The sequence below is a fragment of the Doryrhamphus excisus genome, chromosome 21, assembly GCF_030265055.1.
Source record: "Doryrhamphus excisus isolate RoL2022-K1 chromosome 21, RoL_Dexc_1.0, whole genome shotgun sequence".
Taxonomy (NCBI): Eukaryota; Metazoa; Chordata; class Actinopteri; order Syngnathiformes; family Syngnathidae; genus Doryrhamphus; species Doryrhamphus excisus.
In genome coordinates this window covers 14352651-14372215 of record NC_080486.1, presented here as the reverse complement: position 1 = coordinate 14372215, position 19565 = coordinate 14352651, and the positions used below count along the sequence as shown (strand labels likewise).

Here is a 19565-nt window from a genome sequence, read left to right as displayed (position 1 = left end):
TTCATTAATAACAATTACAATGATGATTATTTACCATCAATAATCATAATACTTGATGTAAAACATCTTGACTATGAAGTATATGAGCATATTTCATACATAGCTATTAGTGATAATTATCCAAAAATGAAGACATTGCCTAGGTAAAAATGAAGCATTGTTCATTGTAATGATGAGTGCATATGGATTATTATTATTAGTCATCAATAATCGGTTAACAATGAGTGAACTTGAAAAGGACCACAGTGAATCCTGTTGATGATGAGTGATGACCACGGCAAGACATCAATGAAGAGAAGGAAAGATGTATGGATAGAAGAGACTTTCTTTCTGCGTGCTGCGTTCAGGGACAGGTGGCAGAAGGAAGCACAAAGCAGTGAAAGGAAAGCGTGTGTTCCTTGGTCAGCTCCGTGAAAGAAAAGAGGAGTTATTAGTTAGGAGTGATGTCGGGATGTATTTATTCATCAGTGCAAAGCTTGGAGTGTCCACCAAGGAAGTCCTCCTGGTCCTGGTCCTGGTCCTGGTCCTGGTCCTGGTCCTGGTCCTGGTCCCACTGCACCCGTCCTACTTTTATACGTGTTTGACCATGGAACGATGCGTGTTGATTGGTTCAGCCTCTGATGGCCGCTGACAAATCTAAGAAACGCTCGGCCTTTTCCATATCCGTATCCACACCACTTCCATCATCTTACTTTATCCTTATTATCATCGTACCCCATCTAGTCCTGGATATACATCCCAAATACAAGCATACAGCAATGTAAATACTACAAGTACAACTGAGAAAAAGACGAAATGGATCCAATCCGAGATAATAGCAGCAAATAAAAATAGTTCCAATCGGAAGAATGAGACTAACGGTTGGAGGAAGAAAGGTGGAATCAGCAGCTCCAAGATGGTGCAGGAGAAGGCATGCTAACAAACTTATGCTAACACACATACACACACACAGCAGGAAGAAACCCCCACCCAGCCCCCCAGCCCCCCAGCCGCCCACTGCAGAGATCAATTTAGACAAACACGCAGCCAGCGTGGCCATACCTTGAAAAGCAGCAACAATTCCTTTGGCCACACACGTGCACGCACACACACGTGCACGCACACACACGTGCACGCACACACACGTGCACGCACACACACGTGCACGCACACACACGTGCATGCGCACAGACCGTTTCCAAAGCGAAGGTTTTCGAGACCAAGCAGCATTGATTTTTCCACAGGGCAGACGAATAACTTTCATTTGCATTTACTTCTCTCTGTTTCTTGCAACGTCCCTTTGGGGACGGCAGACAGAGGAAAGATGATGCTGACAAATGATAGCATGAGGATTTGAAGAAGACTCTTCTCCATTCCCCCTACAGCCTCTTACCCTCTTGGCTCGCTTTTCCTGAAACTCCCTCCCCTTCCTTGGCTCTTCCCACCTGATGCCTTGCCGGTAGGCAAACCCGGAGGAGGGGATCTTGCTTGTCTCCACTTCGCCGCTCCCTGAAGGGAAGGAGGAGGAGGAGCACGCTAGGAAAGTGCTGCTGGATGCATCGCCGCTGATGCTGCCAAGAGGGATGGTAAAAAAAAAGAATCTGTCCCCCTTCCGTCCCTGCCTTGACACTCCTCTCCCACCTTTCCTTCTGGGCCGGATGGAGGAGAGAAGCCAGCACTGGCTCTGGCGGCTCAGCCAATGAGGAAGCAGACGCTGCTGATCATGAGGAGGAGAGAGAGAGATGGAGAGCATGGCTGAGAAAGTGATGGACTGGAGAGAAAGGATACGGACGTAAAGGTCTACACATGGACGGGGAGGATGGATGCCAGAAGAAGAGGACGAGAGATGGAGACGGGAGACGCAACGCAGACGTGGCAGTATCTCTCTCTCTCTCACACACACACACACACACACACACCACTAGTCAACACTGCTCTCCATGTGCAGTACACGTGGAGTACACGTGGAGTACACGTGGAGTACACGTGGAGTACACAGAGTACACTCCGTCATCATCACTACATATTCATATTGGATATTACATCCATTCATGTTCACTCACAAATCAATCAGTCTGAGTCAAACCCTGGACCCTCCCATTTCTAATAACAATACTACTAATACTGCTACTACTACTACCTACTACTACCACTCATAATAATAACATTCTTATTACTAGTCTTATTATATGTTATAATATGTTAGCGTGTTACACGTCAGCTTGTATGTTCTTCATACTCATTAACACTTGCATTTGGAAAACGGAATGAAATCATAATGTCTGTACACGTAATATCACTGATATCGCCATACAGGACTGATATCACGATACAGGACCGATACCACGATACAGGACTGATATCGCCATACAGGACTGATATCACGATACGGGACTGATATCACCTCACAGGACTGATATCACGATACAGGACTGATATCACCTCACAGGACTGATATCACGATACAGGACTGATACCACGATACAGGACTGATATCGCCATACAGGACTGATATCACCATACAGGACTGATATCACGATACAGGACCGATACCACGATACAGGACTGATATCGCCATACAGGACTGATATCACGATACGGGACTGATATCACCTCACAGGACTGATATCACGATACAGGACTGATATCACCTCACAGGACTGATATCACGATACAGGACCGATACCACGATACAGGACCGATACCACGATACAGGACTGATATCACCTCATAGGACTGACAAACCGGTGTTGTTGTGTAAATGAAAACTGGTGTTCTTTGTTCTCAACAGCATTCCCAATCCCAGATGACCGCTTATCCACATTATTTTTGGCTTCCAATTTGCAATATGATGTGTGGTCCCAGCAGGACAAAGTATATTGTAATTCTGGGATTTCATGTAAATACTATTTATTCCATCTCTTCATCTCTTCTACTTCAAATCTGTTTTTGTTGTTGGTTTGTTTTGCTTTGGATGAAACAAGGAAGAGAAAGTGTCATGTTTGTCTGGTGCCCCCTGGTGGCAGCTTGCAGTCACAGCGACAGCATCATTGCAGTTATCAGAATGAGAAGGTCATACTGTACAACGGGGGAACTACAGTATATCTTATATACTATCTTATATGGGTCTGGAAAAAATACAGCATCATTTGGCGTAACTTGCTAAATAGGAGCAGGAAGGATGAGACGTTCCACCTGCATGCAGCAGAACAAGAACCACAGAAGTTCATGAAGAAAGCAAAACGAATCAAACTGCTATGAGATGGCAGCGTGATATGATGCTGACCTTTAAACACAAACCCGTCTAAACTTGACCTTTGTACAACTATTACACAACTCTATTTCTCTCTCTCTCTCACACACACACACACACACACACAAATGGCAACCTTCCCTGTGGCTGTAAAATCCACTCGTGATAATGTCACTATGCTGAGCTTGATGGTTTAAAATTAAACATTCTACACAACTTACTTTACTTAATACATATTGATTATTATGTACATATTTAATATCTACATTTATATTATATGATAGAATCACCATCATCAATATCATATAAGAGATAGATAAAGTAGTCGTAAATGAATAGCAATGTATTAGTGCTGTTAAAACAGGCGTGTTTTATATACACAAGACGGTGGCAGATGGGGCCCATTTACAGACCGCAAGGCGGTGTCAAGCAGCACCCTCTAGAGGACGGTGGTAGATGGTGCACATCTACACCCAGACCGCCAGGCGGTGTCAAGCAGCACCCTTTTAGCGAGCACCGCCTTTTGTAGGGTGCCACCATGATTAAGCACGGATGCCAGAGCTTCGTAACATACAAGACGCACGTAGCCATTTCCAACATAGATGGTCATACATGAATGTCCACAACATAGACTTTGGCGTAGATGCTGCTTTATCGACGACTATACATATGGTGTATTATTACAGGCCCGTATAGCTATTAGCTATATCGCGTCTTTTATCTTGAAAGGACGTGGGGGGAAACGGATGCTATCCGAGTGTTTTCCTGTTCCGGACAAGGTGGGGAAGGTGCCGCTGTGAGTCAGGAAGTGGTGACGTCATGAGTTTACCTGAGGGTTTCTCAGCAGACATGTTGGACCTGGAAGAAGAAGAAGACTTGGAGGTGTTTAGCAAGGTAAAGGTGAATTTGTTGCATTTGTTTGCCGTGCGGATGTTAAAGACGCCATGGAAAAGTGCTTTCTTTGTAAGACCGTCACGTTGTAGCAGTCTTCAAAGTTAGCAAACAGCACAGCCGCTCACATTTCCATGTCTTTAACTCGCATAGGAGTTCATCATTCTTTGTGCTTTTTGCTTCAACTTGGAACAGTTTCAAAATGCGTGTCTATGGTCGCTACAGCACAGCGGTTCTTCTACGCTAGTATCATAAACCAACGTGCTGTGAATCCTAAAGGAAAGTTCAGTCATTTTGACTCAACTTTGAATAATGACATTTCAAACGTTGGCTGAAGTTGCCGTGTTGTATTACTTTGCATTGTATTGTTTTGTGTTGTTTACAACGACATAGTAAGGCTGTGATATTTGATATGTATTATGCTTTCTTTTGGGCCGCACAGTCAGGAGATCCGGGTTGGTATCTCCGTTGGAACATCCCTGTGGACTTTGCATGTTCTTCACGTGTGTGTGTTTGTTTGTTTGTGCGCATGCGTGTGAGCGCGTGGCGTTTTCATGTTCTCTGTGGGTTTTCTCTGGCTTCCTCCTACATCCCAAAAATATGCATGTTGGGTTGATGCAATTGTCCATAGTGTCAATGTTTGTATATATAATGTGTGTATATACGTATATAGTATGTGTGTGTATGAATGTATGTACACACATTCATATACATGGATGTACTTGTAGTATGTGTACTGTACACTATGTGGTATGTATTGGCTGGTGACCAAGCCAGGGTGTACCCTTCCTCTCGGCCTCTCGCCAGCTGGGATAGGCTCCAGCTCCCTGGTGACCTGACAAGGACAACTTCTGGTCATGTGACGGCCCCAGGTCGGTGATGTCATGGTTTTCAGAAAGAAGCAAGTTGGTTGTCTACACGGAAACAACAACCTAGCAGTTTCAGATTTTCCTACTCTGGAAGTCCTTTTCCAAAGATAGGCTTTCCCGTCAGCCACAAGGCGGGTCCCGTGTGGATGAAAGACTGAAACCATCAAATATGTTTCCCCCTGATTTGATAGCCTTTTCATGATTGCTTTTACTGTTTCTGTAATGCATCTGTCAGTATCTCATGTCATATTCTAATCCTAGTAGTAGTATATTTCATGACATCCTCTTGGGGGAAAAGGGAAAGTACTATTTCCCTTCAAATAATACACAGACTGGGCCAGGCAGGTATTCATTTGGTGTGTAATGGTACGGTACGGTGCAGTACTCGTGGGATGTTTTGGTTGGGCCCAGAAGTGTACTGATTTGTTGCACATGAAGTGAGGGACAGGAAGTGTTTATGTGTCACTGGTCTCCAGATACGTAGGTCAGTCCAGCCATTGGCGAGGGAAAGTGCCAAGGAGAAGCTTGGAAGAGCTTCCATGGTTCCAGCCATCTGCCATACCATGGGAATAAAGTACACAGGTGTACGCTTACTGTGTATTTCATATGTTCTGCTCCAGAAAATGTCACTGACGGACGGGGCTCCGGCGCCTGATACTCCCAGCTCACTGGTCAACCAGTACCACCTGGATGACGATGAGGACCGGCAGATTGGCAGCAGAGACTTGTTTGTTGCCGTTGACAACCCAGAGAGTCACGTGACAGCCATTGAGACGTTCATCATGTACAGAGTCCTGACCAAGGTGAGACAGGAGATAAGATTCAGGTTAGGGTTGGGCGATATGGACCTTAACATTCATTCATTCTCTACCGCTTATCCTCACGAGGGTCGCAGGGGGCTGGAGCCTATCCCAGCTGGACTGGTGGCCAGCCAATCCCAGGGCACATATGGACAAACAACCATTCCCACCCACATTCATACCTATGGACAATTTGGAGTGGCCAGTCAAGCTAGCATGTTTTTGGAATGGGGGCGGGGAGCGGGGTGCCATGCACGGGGAGAACATGCAAACTCCACACAGAGATGGCCGAGGGCTCTGGGGGAAATCCAGAAAAGAAGCGGGAGGGGGGACAGTAGAAAGTAAAGAAGGTGACGTTGGCATTGACAACACAAACCTGCTTCATCATCATTTCTTTGGCTTTCTAGCTAACGATGCAGACGTCCTTGATGAATTGATTGAGTAGTCAAAGACGTTGTGGTGGAAGATGAATGCCATTTCTCTCTTCAGACTACGAGAAGCGACTTTGACTCGTATGAGTATGAGGTCTGCCGACGCTACCAGGACTTTCTTTGGCTACGGAGCAGACTGGAAGAATGCCATCCAACCCTCATCGTGCATGTACGTCAAACCCGCCACATCAGTACTTCTGACGTGTAGAGTCATGTCATGTGACCATTCCAGGCACATGGCTTCACCAGCCACAGGCTGCACGCTACTTGATTAGCAAGGAGCCGGCATAAACACTTTGAGGGCTGCTGCCCAAGGGTACTGCATGGGTTGACGAATCAAGCCTGGTCTTCCACGTAGTCCCTGTGGTTCTGCCAGTGGCTTGTATATCAGCAAGTGGTCTCTGGCTTCACAAACGTTTGGAATCGTTTCCGTAGCGTAAAGACAGCATGGTGAACCCTGTTGGCGGCCGACGCTTTGACCGGCCGGCTAAAGTGTGCTCTTCTGTCAGCCTCTGCCAGAGAAGTTTGTGATGAAAGGCATGGTGGAGCGCTTCAACGATGACTTCATCCAGACCAGGAAGAACGCGCTGCATCGCTTCCTCAACAAGATTGCCGAGCATCCCATCCTGTCCTTCAACCAGCACTTGAAGATCTTTTTGACTGCCCAGGTATTCCACTTTAAGAACGCACGCCGGGGCTTTGCCGATCCTGCCTGTCAAATCTGATACGCTTCATTCCGTGCCTTTCCTTCCTTTTCCTGAATATTTACATGCTAGCTTGTCAGTACTATGAATATGTACTGTATATAAGTACATGCTAGCTTGTCAGTACTATGAATATGTACTGTATATAAGTACATGCTAGCTTGTCAGTACTATGAATATGTACTGTATATAAGTACATGCTAGCTTGTCAGTACTATGAATATGTACTGTATATAAGTACATGCTAGCTTGTCAGTACTATGAATATGTACTGTATATAAGTACATGCTAGCTTGTCAGTACTATGAATATGTACTGTATATAAGTACATGCTAGCTTGTCAGTACTATGAATATGTACTGTATATAAGTACATGCTAGCTTGTCAGTACTATGAATATGTACTGTATATAAGTACATGCTAGCTTGTCAGTACTATGAATATGTACTGTATATAAGTACATGCTAGCTTGTCAGTACTATGAATATGTACTGTATATAAGTACATGCTAGCTTGTCAGTACTATGAAAGATGTACTGTGTATAAAAGTACATGCTAGCTTGTCAGTACTATGAATATGTACTGTATATAAGTACATGCTAGCTTGTCAGTACAATGAATATGTACTGTATATAAGTACATGCTAGCTTGTCAGTACTATGAATGATGTACTGTGTATAAAAGTACATGCCAGCTTGTCAGTACAATGAATATGTACTGTGTATAAAAGTACATGCCAGCTTGTCAGTACTATGAATATGTACTGTATATAAGTACATGCTAGCTTGTCAGTACTATGAATGATGTACTGTGTATAAGTACATGCTAGCTTGTCAGTACTATGAATGATGTACTGTGTATAAAAGTACATGCTAGCTTGTCAGTACTATGAATATGTACTGTATATAAGTACATGCTAGCTTGTCAGTACTATGAATGATGTACTGTGTATAAAAGTACATGCTAGCTTGTCAGTACAATGAATATGTACTGTATATAAGTACATGCCAGCTTGTCAGTACTATGAATGATGTACTGTGTATAAAAGTACATGCCAGCTTGTCAGTACAATGAATATGTACTGTGTATAAAAGTACATGCCAGCTTGTCAACACTAAGAATGATGTACTGTGTATAAAAGTACATGCCAGCTTGTCAACACTAAGAATGATGTACTGTGTATAAAAGTACATGCCAGCTTGTCAGTACTATGAATATGTACTGTGTATAAAAGTACATGCTAGCTTGTCAGTACAATGAATATGTACTGTGTATAAAAGTACATGCCAGCTTGTCAGTACTATGAATATGTACTGTGTATAAAAGTACATGCTAGCTTGTCAGTACAATGAATATGTACTGTGTATAAAAGTACATGCCAGCTTGTCAACACTAAGAATGATGTACTGTGTATAAAAGTACATGCCAGCTTGTCAGTACTATGAATATGTACTGTGTATAAAAGTACATGCCAGCTTGTCATTACTATGAATATGTACTGTGTAAAAGTGTGAAATAGCGTGTATGTGGTATAGTTTTGGATTCCTCCAAGTATCCGCCCTTGGTTGTAAAGCCCTGCTGTTCTGGGGGGGGCTTCGTGACGTGGTCACCTGAAGTGCTTCTTACTTGACAGGCGTGGCTCCTCAGGGTTACTTGGTGCAACTTCTTCCTTATTCCCGGCCTTTGGAGCATCGCTGGTGTGTCGGAGCTGTATGACGTCTATGCCGTGTTTGTTATTGTGCAGTCTGTACTTGGGAATTGAACCTTTGGCCTGTGCCCGTGTGCAGGACCTGCCGTCTCACAAGAAACAGGGTCCGGGCTTCCTGAGTCGAATGAGCGACACGGTACGGGCAGTGGCCAACTCGGTGCGTGGCATCAAGAGCCAGCCGGAGGAGTTCACGCTGATGCAGGAATATGTAGAAACCTTCAGCAACAAGATCTCCTCTGTGGACAAAGTTTCTCAGAGGATCATCAAGGAGCAGCGAGGTATTTGCTCTCATTTGGAACTGTTTGACAACGCCGCTCGTATTGCCTCGTCTTGCCTCAGTAGGCTAACATAGTTGAACGTGTCCTGATGGTTGCCATATTCACTTCATAGCGAACAATGGATGGTCCCGTCACTGCTTCTGGAGGAGGAGCACTTGACCTTGGCCTCGGGGGTCAAAGTTCCTGTATGAATTGTAACCGCATGCTGGGTTCAGGCTGTTAACCTTCTACAGAGTCTAAGCATTGTTTGATGACCTTGCATCTTGTCCAGGTAGCTTCCTCAGAGCTTCTGACCATGCAGAGTCATGACGCCATCATGACGGCGTCATGACGCCATCATGACGGCGTCATGACGGCATCTGCTGCATGAAATTGTCCCAAAAATTCATCAACATAAGGAGGCCCAAATCTTTCTGTGGCGGTCCAAATGAAGAAATGAATGACACACACTCTAGTACTGCTTTCACTTCCTTGTGGAAGTGTGTCTGTGTGTATATGTGTGTGTGTAAATATATATATATATATATATATATATATATATATATATATATATATATATATATATATATATATATATAGTGTATTCTGTGTCAATAGAGTATTTGGATGAGCTCAAGCAGTGCGGCCCCGCCTACGCCCAGTGGGCGGACATGGAGGAGGACCTGGCGGAGCCCCTGAAAGATGTTGCCAACTGTGTGGAGCAATGTCGCAAAGAAACAGAGAAGCAGATCCATCATCTGTCTGAGGTCCTGGTACCCGCCCTTCACGAGTATGTGCTGTGTGGTGAAGTACTGAAGGTAAGGCCCGGAACAGTTACGGTATGCCATGACTGCATTTCTGCGACGCTCCTGCAGGGGCATCGCAAGCAAAGCGACGCTGCTCAAAGCCCAGATTGTATGACCTTTGTGCCATTGGTATTTAGTGGCTGGACAGTGCTTGTCTGTTTCAGACTGTGATGCGACGCAGAGACAACATCCAGGCGGACTTTGAGACCCTGGCATCCAAAAAGGCTGAGCAAGAAGCTGTAAGTTCTGCTTCATCCGCACATCAGTTCATGTTCACACCTCCTTGCCTCCTTCTTCCTTGTCCTCGTGACACACGTGGACAAGATATGCCCTTGTGTGTCCTCCGTTATCATCAGGCTAATGAACACTCACACTGTACGCGTGTACAGTACACAAGTACGGTATGCGTGTACTGTACGCGTGTACTGTACGCGTGTACCGTACACGTAGGCAGGGATGGCAAGCCTGGAGTGGTGATGGTGAGGAAAAAGATCCTGCGGGAGGAAGCTGCACTAGCAGCCACATGGAAACTCTGCACAGTGGGGATCCAGTCTGGTGCTTGTGTTTCTCCCCCAACAGTACAGTAACATTTGTGACACCTAGTGGCCTTTGTGCAATACTACATCTTTTAATGGGTCCTCTAAATGCCTTATGTTGATATTATTCTTCAAAACATGACTTTTCAAAATCCACGCAAGTCCATCTCACCAAGGTGTACGGTACGGGACGCCGGGATCACCATCCTGCATCCAATCCATGGATTTTTGGGTGCCTGGAATGGTTAGCATGTTGGCCCCACAGTCAGGAGATGGGAAGACCTGGGTTGGAATCTCCGCTCGGCCATCTCTGTGTGGAGTTTGCATGTTCTCCCCGTGCACGCGTGGCTTTTCTCCGGGTGCTCCACTACCCCCCCCATCCCAAAAACATGTTAGCTTGATTGGCCAACATTTCAGGGCATGTTTGTATGACGTTTTTGTTGCTGTGTTCTTAGGGTGAGCTGCAGGAAGAAGTGGAGGGTTTGGCGGATCGGATGGAATTGGCCAACAACGCTTTGAAGAGCGACTGGACCTACTGGCAGAAGAGTGCCAGAGGTGACATCAGGTCAGCCTTCGTCTCAACAGCTGAGAAGAATGTGGAATGCTTTGAAAAGGTAACAAACTCAAGCATGACGCTTAGACGCCCTGGCTCCCTGCCTCCAGTACTCCCAGTACTCCCAGTTCTCCCAGTACTCCCAAACCTCTACCCTCCATTCTGTGGTAGACTCCATCCAGTAGAGTGGACAGTAGAGTAGACTGACTGGAGTGGATGAGTTGAAGCGAGCCCAGGGTTGCAGGCCCACATAGCAACCACGTGAGGTATTGAATGATGACAAGGGACGTTTGCTTGCAGTGCCTGGCCGTGTGGGAATCCTTCCTGCTGTCCCAAAGGAGAGAGGTGATTGATGAGAGAGATGATTAAGCCCAGACCACGTTGGCATACGGTGACTACATCCGCCTGGCAACTGGAAAAGCTGTAGCTGCAAATCAGAGACATCAGGATTACTTCAAACCTTTGCTTTTATTGGTTCCATATTTGTGTGGAATGGCAGGAGAAAGAACGTAAATACACGTCATGGAGTCATTGGCACGGCCATGGAAACACGTCTCACTCCGTCTCACACGTTGAGGTTTTTCCAATTGTAGATTGACATTTGCAATAAAAGTCAGTGTGGTAATGATTAGGTTCGCTGCAGAAGCCTCTCCTCTCTTCAATTGCCATTGTTCACTCATAACACCATCCACATTTCATCCCCATTTCATCCCCATTTCATCCCCACGTATGCCTCACACACGACGTCTACACGTGTCCAATGTATAGCTCATCCATGATAAATGTCAGAAACCTACTTCTAGTTTGACGTTTGCATCTCAGCACACAACCATGGTGCGTTCAAGGACCACCAAACATGTAAATTCTTCATGATTGACAAAAAGTGTGATGCTCTGTGCGTCTCTGGTACGTATTGGATGGACTCGTCAGAAAACAGCATAAAGATGTACTACCCGTGGTCTGCTTCTTGTACATGCTAGCTGTGTTAGCACATGGTCATCTATTCCATTGAGGCATGAAGATGTACTACCTGTGGTCTGCTAGGCTGTACGGTGTACACGTGTTAGCACATCAAAGATAACACACGGTGAGTTCAGGGATCCACCTTGGGACAGTGCAGTGACAACACTACTGTATGTACGCTACGATGACATCATCGATGCTCAGCAAGCATCACAGCCTACACGGACGTGATAAAAGTACACGATGTCTGAAAGCAGAGAAATATGAACGACTAACGATCCACAGCCATTGAAGGTCAAAGTGAAAGTGAAAGTGATGAGGAAATGTGTATGTACAAGACGGTAGATTTTGTCTGGAACACATGTTGACTCTTTGCGACAAAGGAAGCTTCTACTTGGACTGGACATTCTCACCACAATAAAAGCCAACACAAGGATTCTGAAATGACACGTGAGGATGGTATTTGATAGTACTAATAGTAGATAGTACTAATACTAAAACGCCAAAGAAAGGGAGCAATACCAAAGCGTTTGACAGCTCGCTCTTTCTTTCCTTCTAAAGACAAGTGGAGTCAACCCTTCCTTTTTTACTTTCAAAGTCATTTCCATTTTCTTCTCTTTTGACATTATTATCCAGACAGCCCTGCTATTAAATATATAGATCTTTTTTTACAAAACATAATATCCATCTGATAGTTTGCCTACAAGAGCTAACCATTAAAATCACTCTTATTGCCTTTAAGCAGGGCTGGGGTGAGGCTGGGGGGCATTTTTCAGTGCAGGAGGGGGTCAGGTTGGTGGGATCTTCTACCTAAATGATACCTCATTGAACTTCTCACGCACATAGGATGGATCTAGATATGCAGAATCATTCATTCCTTTTCTACCGCTTATCCTCACGAGGGTCGCGGGGGTGCTGGAGCCTATCCCAGAGGCGGGATCCACCCTGGACTGGTGGCCAGCCAATCCCAGGGCACATATAGACAACCGTTCCCACCCACATTGAACTCGGGTCTCCTCGCTGTGAGGCCTGTGCACCAACCACTTGGCCTCCGATCAAACAGTAAGAAGCCACGTCAACACAGCCGATACCAAAGTTCCGTGAAGAACGGCTAGCTTCAATCAACAGGTGCTATCTTCTCAGCTGTGCTCCTGGCCTGGTGCCAATCAAGGAACTCTAAAGGAATGGGCCTCACTGCTCCCATGCTTCTGGGGGGGGGTTCCATCCATCCATCTTCTGTATCGCTTATCCTGATGAGGGACGCTGGCATGCTGGAGCCTATCCCAGCTGTCTTGGCCGAGAGGCGGGGTACACCCTGGACTGGTCGTTCTGGGGGTGTTTGTGGATTATTGTTATGGATTTGATGTCCATTAAATGAAAAATAGTTTCAACAAAATATCCCTTTTCTACTTTTGTGGCGTGGAGAAATGATGAGAAGATCCCCGTGCAAGGCTGTTGCTAATAAAAGCATGTAGAACATTAGCCTTGTTGGACACGCTGAGACAATAACACGGAGAACTACCCACGGGTGAGGATGCCAGGAAATCAACATCTTGTCACAAACGCATGAACGTTGACTAGTGATGATCCAAGGATCCTCGTGCGCATGTGTAGGAATGTCTTCCGTCGGGCTGAGCTATGATTGGCTATCGTTGCCAGGTTTACAGCCAATAGAAAGCTTGATCAGAAATTCAACCTGAAAATGTCACGAGCAAAGTTGACTTTATAGGCTGTTGTTTGTGGTAGGAATCTTTTCATTGCAACACCAAACAATGAGCTCATCCATCCATCAAGAGGAAACGTAAAGGTAAGGAGTGAGGTCCAGTGAGGTCTAGTCTTAGAAGAATAATACTTGCCGTGGCTAACGTTAGCTTCGAGCTACAGGAGGTGAAGTTTGCGGTGTAAATTTCTTCACAACAAATGCTGGTTTTGGAGCGTTTTGGACATTTGCCCATTGGAATATTAGCATGGGCATAGCGATGGCGGTATTATTAATAACAATACGTACCGCTATTTGGGGTAGAAGGAGTTTGGTGACGTTTGGTGATGTTTCAGGAATCATACGGAGGGAGAGAAGAATACTGTTTGATACATGAAGAAAGGTCCAGCTTCTAGTGTGACATTCTGATCAACACAGCAGTCAGACAATATGCTCAACTCAGGTCTGACAGGAGAACCGGGTTTCACACTCTTCATGCCGTTTTGACACCTCAAGAGGAAATAGAAAAATGAACATCCCTGAAGTAGGAACCCTCCTTCTGCCGCGTTGGTCCTGTAGATGTACTTGGAAGCCTAATGGTGCTATTTATTGGCAATGTTGACATGATGATGGGGATGTTGCCTCGGAAGCGTGTGATGGATCAGGAAGAACAATTCAGTACCTCAATGAGTCAAGGTCTGGAAAAACAAGCTTCTTGCATCCGTCTTGGTCTGGGAGTGTGGGAATGATGGGAATGATGGGAATGATGGGAATGATGAGTGCAGAGATTGGTGTCCTTCACAGAAAGGATGAAGAGGGGGATGGAACAACGCACGCACGGACAGGAGACACTTGGGCGGGTTGGATTGTCTGCCGGGAGGGGTCCAAAGGGTCTGCCACACAGCTGACGCCACGTCATGTGACCTCCGCAAAGGTGATGTGGTTCTGCAGAAAAAGACAGATTGATACCTAGCGTGTCGAAGACGAGGGGAATCAAGTCCAGTGGTGTCTTTGGTACATGATGAGGATTCAGTAGGTCCATGGGTTGTTTGCTAACTGACGTGTCTGTCATCAAGCCCCCCCACAGCCCATCAAAGGGGGGTCGTGCTCCTACTGACCTGTGCAGTGACGTACTTCTCCAGAGGACTGTCCATGGCCAGCATCGCTGTGGTGGCGTGCCATTCCGCTGCCGTGTCTTCATTCAGTAATAACTTGCCTTTGAACTTGTGCACCACGCACACCACCTGCAGGAAGCACACACACGTTCCTCTCTTGGCTCTGGATCGCACAGGGAGAACACAGGCTGGAGCCTATCCCAGCTGTGGGGGGAACTGAGCAGAGGAGCAAGAGCAAAGCAACCTAACGGTTCTCCACCTTCACGGGACCTTCTGCAACAGTCGTTGGAAGCGTATATTAGTTTAGCTTGTCGTGCTTTTGACTGGCTTTTTGCTTCCACAGCGTCCGCCATAAGGAGGCGTGCAAATGAGAGAGGACATCGGTCCTGCAGGAAGCGGCGTACTGACCAGGAAGGTGGCGATGGCAGTGCCGATGATGAAGCCCGCGATCACATCTGACCAGTGGTTGCGGTATTCAGCGATGCGATTGAGTCCCGTGACGAAGGCCAGACACACCAGCGCCATGGACAACACGGGCTTGGCGAGGCGAGTTCCTTTAGCGTGAACCGTGCACGTCACGTACATCTGCAAGGGGGAAGGAGGAGATGATGTGATGGTTCATACTTGGTGCCAAGCCTGAGGGCAGGAGTGGGAGCGCTCACGGCCATGTAGAGTGCGGCGTAGATGCTGAGAGCGGCTTCCTTGGACGGGAAGGTTTTTCGGGCGTGCAGGATGTCTTCCTGGTTTCCTGTGCAGGCCTCCCGGTGGCTGATGTAGCGCAGGGCCTGGTAGCACCCCAGCGCCGTGTAGTTGGGTTTGCAGATGGTCAGGAAATAAGGTGCCAGGTTTCCAGTCACGACCTGGCCGGCGTTGACGAAGATGTCCACGGTGAAGAGGCCAAAGGTGTAGACTCCTGGAGAGGAAAGGAGAGGAAAAGTAAGGAAAGGGAAAGAGCCTCTTCTTCCTCGGTGGGAATATTGCTCTTTGTCACCCAACATTTGGGAATCCTGCTCCCTGGAAAGCGATGCAACGTGGCAATCTTTCTTCCCTTTGCCTTGGTCTCGTACACGTACGTAAGTACTTCCCCTTTTCCCACGCACGTATCCTGGTCTGGTAGGTTGGGATGTCTTTAAATCTCTCTGAGGCCTGAATGACTAGACCAAGCCTTCTCTACACAAATACATCCCAAGTGGCATCAGGATAGTCTTTGTCTCCAGTGCCAACTGGTTCTTGTCGGAGCAACAATGCACGGCTCCAGATGTTGACGGCTCGTTTTTCTAACAAGCATCAAATGGATTTTGTCAAGCGTCGTGTGACTCACTTCCTGCAGAGGCTCATCCGTCTCATTTTGTCCTACTTTGTCCTACTTTGCCCTGCCGGAGCGTGGCCGTGCGAGCGGGCGCTTTGTGTTTTCCGGATGACTGCTGCTTTCCAGCCAGCCATCCTTCACCTCCAAAATTGCTTATTAGGGCATAAACAATTGACTTTGTCCCAGCCTTTCCATGTCCGACTGTACAAGGGCTGTGGAGAACATGCAGCTTTAGTATTTCATTGGCTACCAATGGCTGGCTCGCCGGCTTTGAGACTACACGCCTAAAAGGTCTACTCCCGCATTGGACGGCAAATATGAGAAGCACGCGGTGGGGGCTTTGTTCCCAGCAGCCTAAAATGAATATGATATCAATAATCCTCCGGCCAACGCTGGGCAATGCCCAGCGAGCACGAAGCCATCAATGGCGGCTGACTGAACGAGCCAGTGTGTCATTCTGCGTGCGTGCGTGTAAAACATACCCAGGAAACGAAAGGTCCTGCGCACCAGCGGATTGAGGTAGCAGCAGTCTCCTGTGGCCACCGTCTTCTCTAAGCGGTCAAACTCCTGAGACGTGTACTGGACCAGGAACAGCACCGTCTCTGTTAGCGTGATCTGGTACACGTGGAAGACAGAAAAAAGGCCAAAGCCTGTCAATACAAAGCACACGGTGGAGGTGGGGGTGGGGGGGGGTGTAGAGGTGTTTTTCATGGACTTGACTGGCAGCCATCTTGAAAAGGAGCTGAATATGACGGCGTGGAATAACTTTTCTGCTGCTTTTTCCAACCTCACCTCCTTTCACCTTCTCTAAGCTTCTACTTGGCCGTGGTACTTTTGGGAAACATCGCATCCATTCCCGCTGCTCTCGGGATGCAAACCCAAGTCAACCTTCTGCAACTACGGTGCTTTCAAGGACCGGCCCAAAAAATGTGAAATCTTTCAGCTTGAGAAAACATGATGCGTGGATGAGAACGACGTAAAGGTGCTATGTATGGATTTGATCCCACGTTAGCAAACGATTACCCGCTTAGCGTGCCTGAGATGTCTTTCCTGATGAAAACTTACCTAACCACCAGAGTTTGTAAAACGTGCAAAGGAGGCGATGCTGAATCTCAATCCACTATTCCCATGTCTTGGTTATTAGACAGTTGTGTTTGTCTGCTTGTTATTCCAAATCATGAAAGCTGCCAACAAGAGGCAAAGTGTGCATGACAGTCCTGGACGCCGCTAAGTGGCAGCATCCATGTCAAAGCGGCTTCGCTAGGAGTGGCTTTACATCAGCAACATTTCCACCCGTTTTGGTTCAACATAACAAACTCGTTCAAATTGCCACGCTTTTTGTGCGTCTTGTGGAAGGACATCCTGCTCTCATTTGGGATGGGATGTGATGGTTGGAAACTCTGCATCAGTAGTATTAGTGTCAGTGTTAGTATTAGTATTAGTATTAGTGTTAGTGTTAGTGTTAGTATCAGTATTAGTATTAGTATTAGTATTAGTGTTAGTATTAGTAGCCAGCTGTCATTTCATTGCATGGCGTGCACATTTCCACATGCCCATTCTCTCTCTCTGTCCTCCAGGCGACTGTATGTCGACTCACCAGCAGCGTTGGCAAGCCGGCCACCACCGAGTAGAGCAGGATGGGCGGGACGGCGCTGTGGTCCTCGGGTCCAAGGTAGGGTTTGGTGTAGGTGGTGTCGTAGCAAAAGAACCCCTGCACGTGCACACTGAAGGTGTCGGTGTACTCAAAGTAGTAGGCCAGCATGACGGTCCCGGCCATCACCACCAACTGGAAGTACAGCATGATGCCAGCACGCGATGACACGCTTCTCATGGGGAATCATTGTGGTCCGGCCAGCATCCTCATCCTCCGTGCTTGCTTCATCACGGCTCAGCCGGAGTGCTGATCGCTGCTGCGGGGGAGGGGGAGCATGACAAGAACGGAGAGGGAGAATGCTGGCTGCCGGAGGGAGGGGGGGAGGTTAGTGCGCGTAAGCATGTAAATATATGCAACAAGGAACGCATGCGTAAAGGAACAACACCCCCCCCCCCCCCCCTCGCATGACGGAGAGGAAGAGGGGAATGTTGGAGCGACTGAGCCGTGAATAAGCGGCACCTTTTCAAGGAGAGATGTTGATGTTTCGTGGTGCATTTGTGGCACGCAGTGTTGCATTCACACACATCACTTCATCACAACAGCATGAGGAAATACCCCCTGCATGCTGGTGCCCCCCCCCCCCACGACACTGGCTCGCTCAGAGGCTGCAGCTTCACACTTTGAATAGACATCCATTCATAAATGATGGCTCTTGTTGGCCCTGCTTGGATGCAGCCTATTTTTAGTCTTGGCCTAAACCGAACCTAAAGCATGTTCAAGCAGAAAGGAAGGATAATTCAGAAGACCTGATGGAGTATCCTCCTCCGGTCACTAGGTGTCAGTCATGCCACTCCAGGGAGGGGTTTGGGGTGGGGCCTTGGAGCGCTGCATGCTAGGTTGGTGTTAGCTTTTAGGACGTGGTGATGTCTGTGGAGGAAGAAGGGAAGCGCTGATGCCGCGCTTTGGCATCTGCCCTGGCTGACTCTTCTACAGTACAGGAAGTACACCAAAACATATGCTAACATGTCACCGTGTCTTTTGTCTTATTTATATCCAATATGACTTATTTTCTCTTATCATGTCTATGAAATTGGCTCCTAGGAGTGTAAAGGTGACTATAGGGGTGTTATTTCACATCTACAGGGCTCTACTCATGTCAGTAAGTGTATTTAGAAGGTCATAAACGTGTTTTACGATCAAAATATTAGATTTCTAAATATACATATAGTGTAGCATAGTACATTTGGCAGTCGTATAGTGTAGATGTAGGGTAGCATTTTACGTGAAAATGACATTTGAGGGGAGTATTGTAACCCGAAGAGCAAGGGAAGAATGTTGAACCAAAATCCATCAAGTCCAAATGAAAAGTCTGGACATTTGGAGTGGTGCTGCAGGTCCAGGTCCAGGTCCAGGATCAGTGTGGGGATATCTACCAGAATGAATTAGTCCTCCTCATCTTTGTGCTAATTGACTATGACGGAATGAGGATGTAGCCAGGAATAAGAGACGAGATGAGAAATGCCGACATTGTGTTTTGGACCGTTGCGGCGCCAAAGGCGCAAGCGTGACCCAGATAGCAAATACACAACTAGCATGCAAAAGCTCCACCTCTGCTCGAAGGAACACACAAGGCTTGCAAATACACGCTTAGCAGCCTTTCTTCGTGCCACACCAGTTAGTTTTAGTCAGCATGTGGCCAACAACATCATTCTTGGTTGATAATTACATTTCTTATCCACCATGACTGTGGATTGTCATTCTTCTTGCTGATCCCACAAGGAAATACGCAGAAATGTTGGACAAGAGTGCTTGCAGTACTCTCGTCATCCTGAAGTGGCGGTGGGGGCTGGAAGGTGCTTGTCATAGAGAGGAAAAGCTGGCATCAAGCAGCAGCTGGACAGCAACAGTCAAATGCATGTACGGTATTGTTATGCTCTGCTCAATGTATGAATGACTGCTGAGATGAAGGATTATATGCCCCATTATATGCCCCATTATATGCCCCATTATATGCCCAATTATATGCCCCATTATATGCCCAATTATATGCCCATTATATGCCCAATTATATGCCCCAGCTGCCAAGAATTGGATTTGT

The 19565-nt window shown here is 46.7% G+C and overlaps 2 protein-coding genes across 3 annotated transcripts in view; one reads left to right on the top strand and one right to left on the bottom strand.

Moving 5' to 3' along the window:
* snx7 (sorting nexin 7) overlaps window positions 1–11418 on the top strand; it is a 29556-nt gene extending 18138 nt beyond the window's left edge. Inside the window, exons 2-11 of one of the 2 annotated variants that reach the window (XM_058059899.1) lie at window positions 1365–1565; window positions 1644–4126; window positions 5613–5795; window positions 6282–6392; window positions 6733–6891; window positions 8715–8913; window positions 9511–9710; window positions 9863–9937; window positions 10690–10848; window positions 11088–11418. In XM_058059899.1, coding sequence (XP_057915882.1) covers window positions 4052–4126; window positions 5613–5795; window positions 6282–6392; window positions 6733–6891; window positions 8715–8913; window positions 9511–9710; window positions 9863–9937; window positions 10690–10848; window positions 11088–11156 — 1230 coding nt within the window. In that variant the 5' untranslated portion in view covers window positions 1365–1565; window positions 1644–4051 and the 3' untranslated portion in view covers window positions 11157–11418. Of the gene's footprint in view, window positions 1–1364; window positions 4127–5612; window positions 5796–6281; window positions 6393–6732; window positions 6892–8714; window positions 8914–9510; window positions 9711–9862; window positions 9938–10689; window positions 10849–11087 lie in introns of both variants that reach the window. The other variant, XM_058059900.1, reaches the window with a different exon arrangement.
* Window positions 9504–17795, bottom strand: plppr5b (phospholipid phosphatase related 5b). Its single transcript, XM_058059901.1, has 6 exons — window positions 17471–17795; window positions 16356–16488; window positions 15227–15477; window positions 14973–15149; window positions 14568–14693; window positions 9504–14394 (listed from the first exon to the last, which is right to left on the bottom strand). Exons 1-6 carry the CDS (start codon window positions 17702–17704, stop codon window positions 14365–14367), a joined length of 951 nt encoding a protein of 316 aa, XP_057915884.1. The 5' UTR covers window positions 17705–17795; the 3' UTR covers window positions 9504–14364.
* Between the last annotated feature and the right edge of the window lie 1770 nt (window positions 17796–19565).

What these genes read in the sequence shown, in the direction of transcription:
- plppr5b (XM_058059901.1), bottom strand. Translation starts at nt 17,704, where the DNA reads ATGAGAAGCGTGTCATCGCGTGCTGGCATCATGCTGTACTTCCAGTTG. An exon ending in CAGGACCTTTCGTTTCCTGG is followed by an intron (nt 15,478 to 16,355) that starts GTATGTTTTACA and finishes TTTCCTCTCCAG; the next exon opens with GAGTCTACACCTTTGGCCTC. An exon ending in CTGCCATCGCCACCTTCCTG is followed by an intron (nt 14,694 to 14,972) that starts GTCAGTACGCCG and finishes TGCTTCCTGCAG; the next exon opens with GTGGTGTGCGTGGTGCACAA.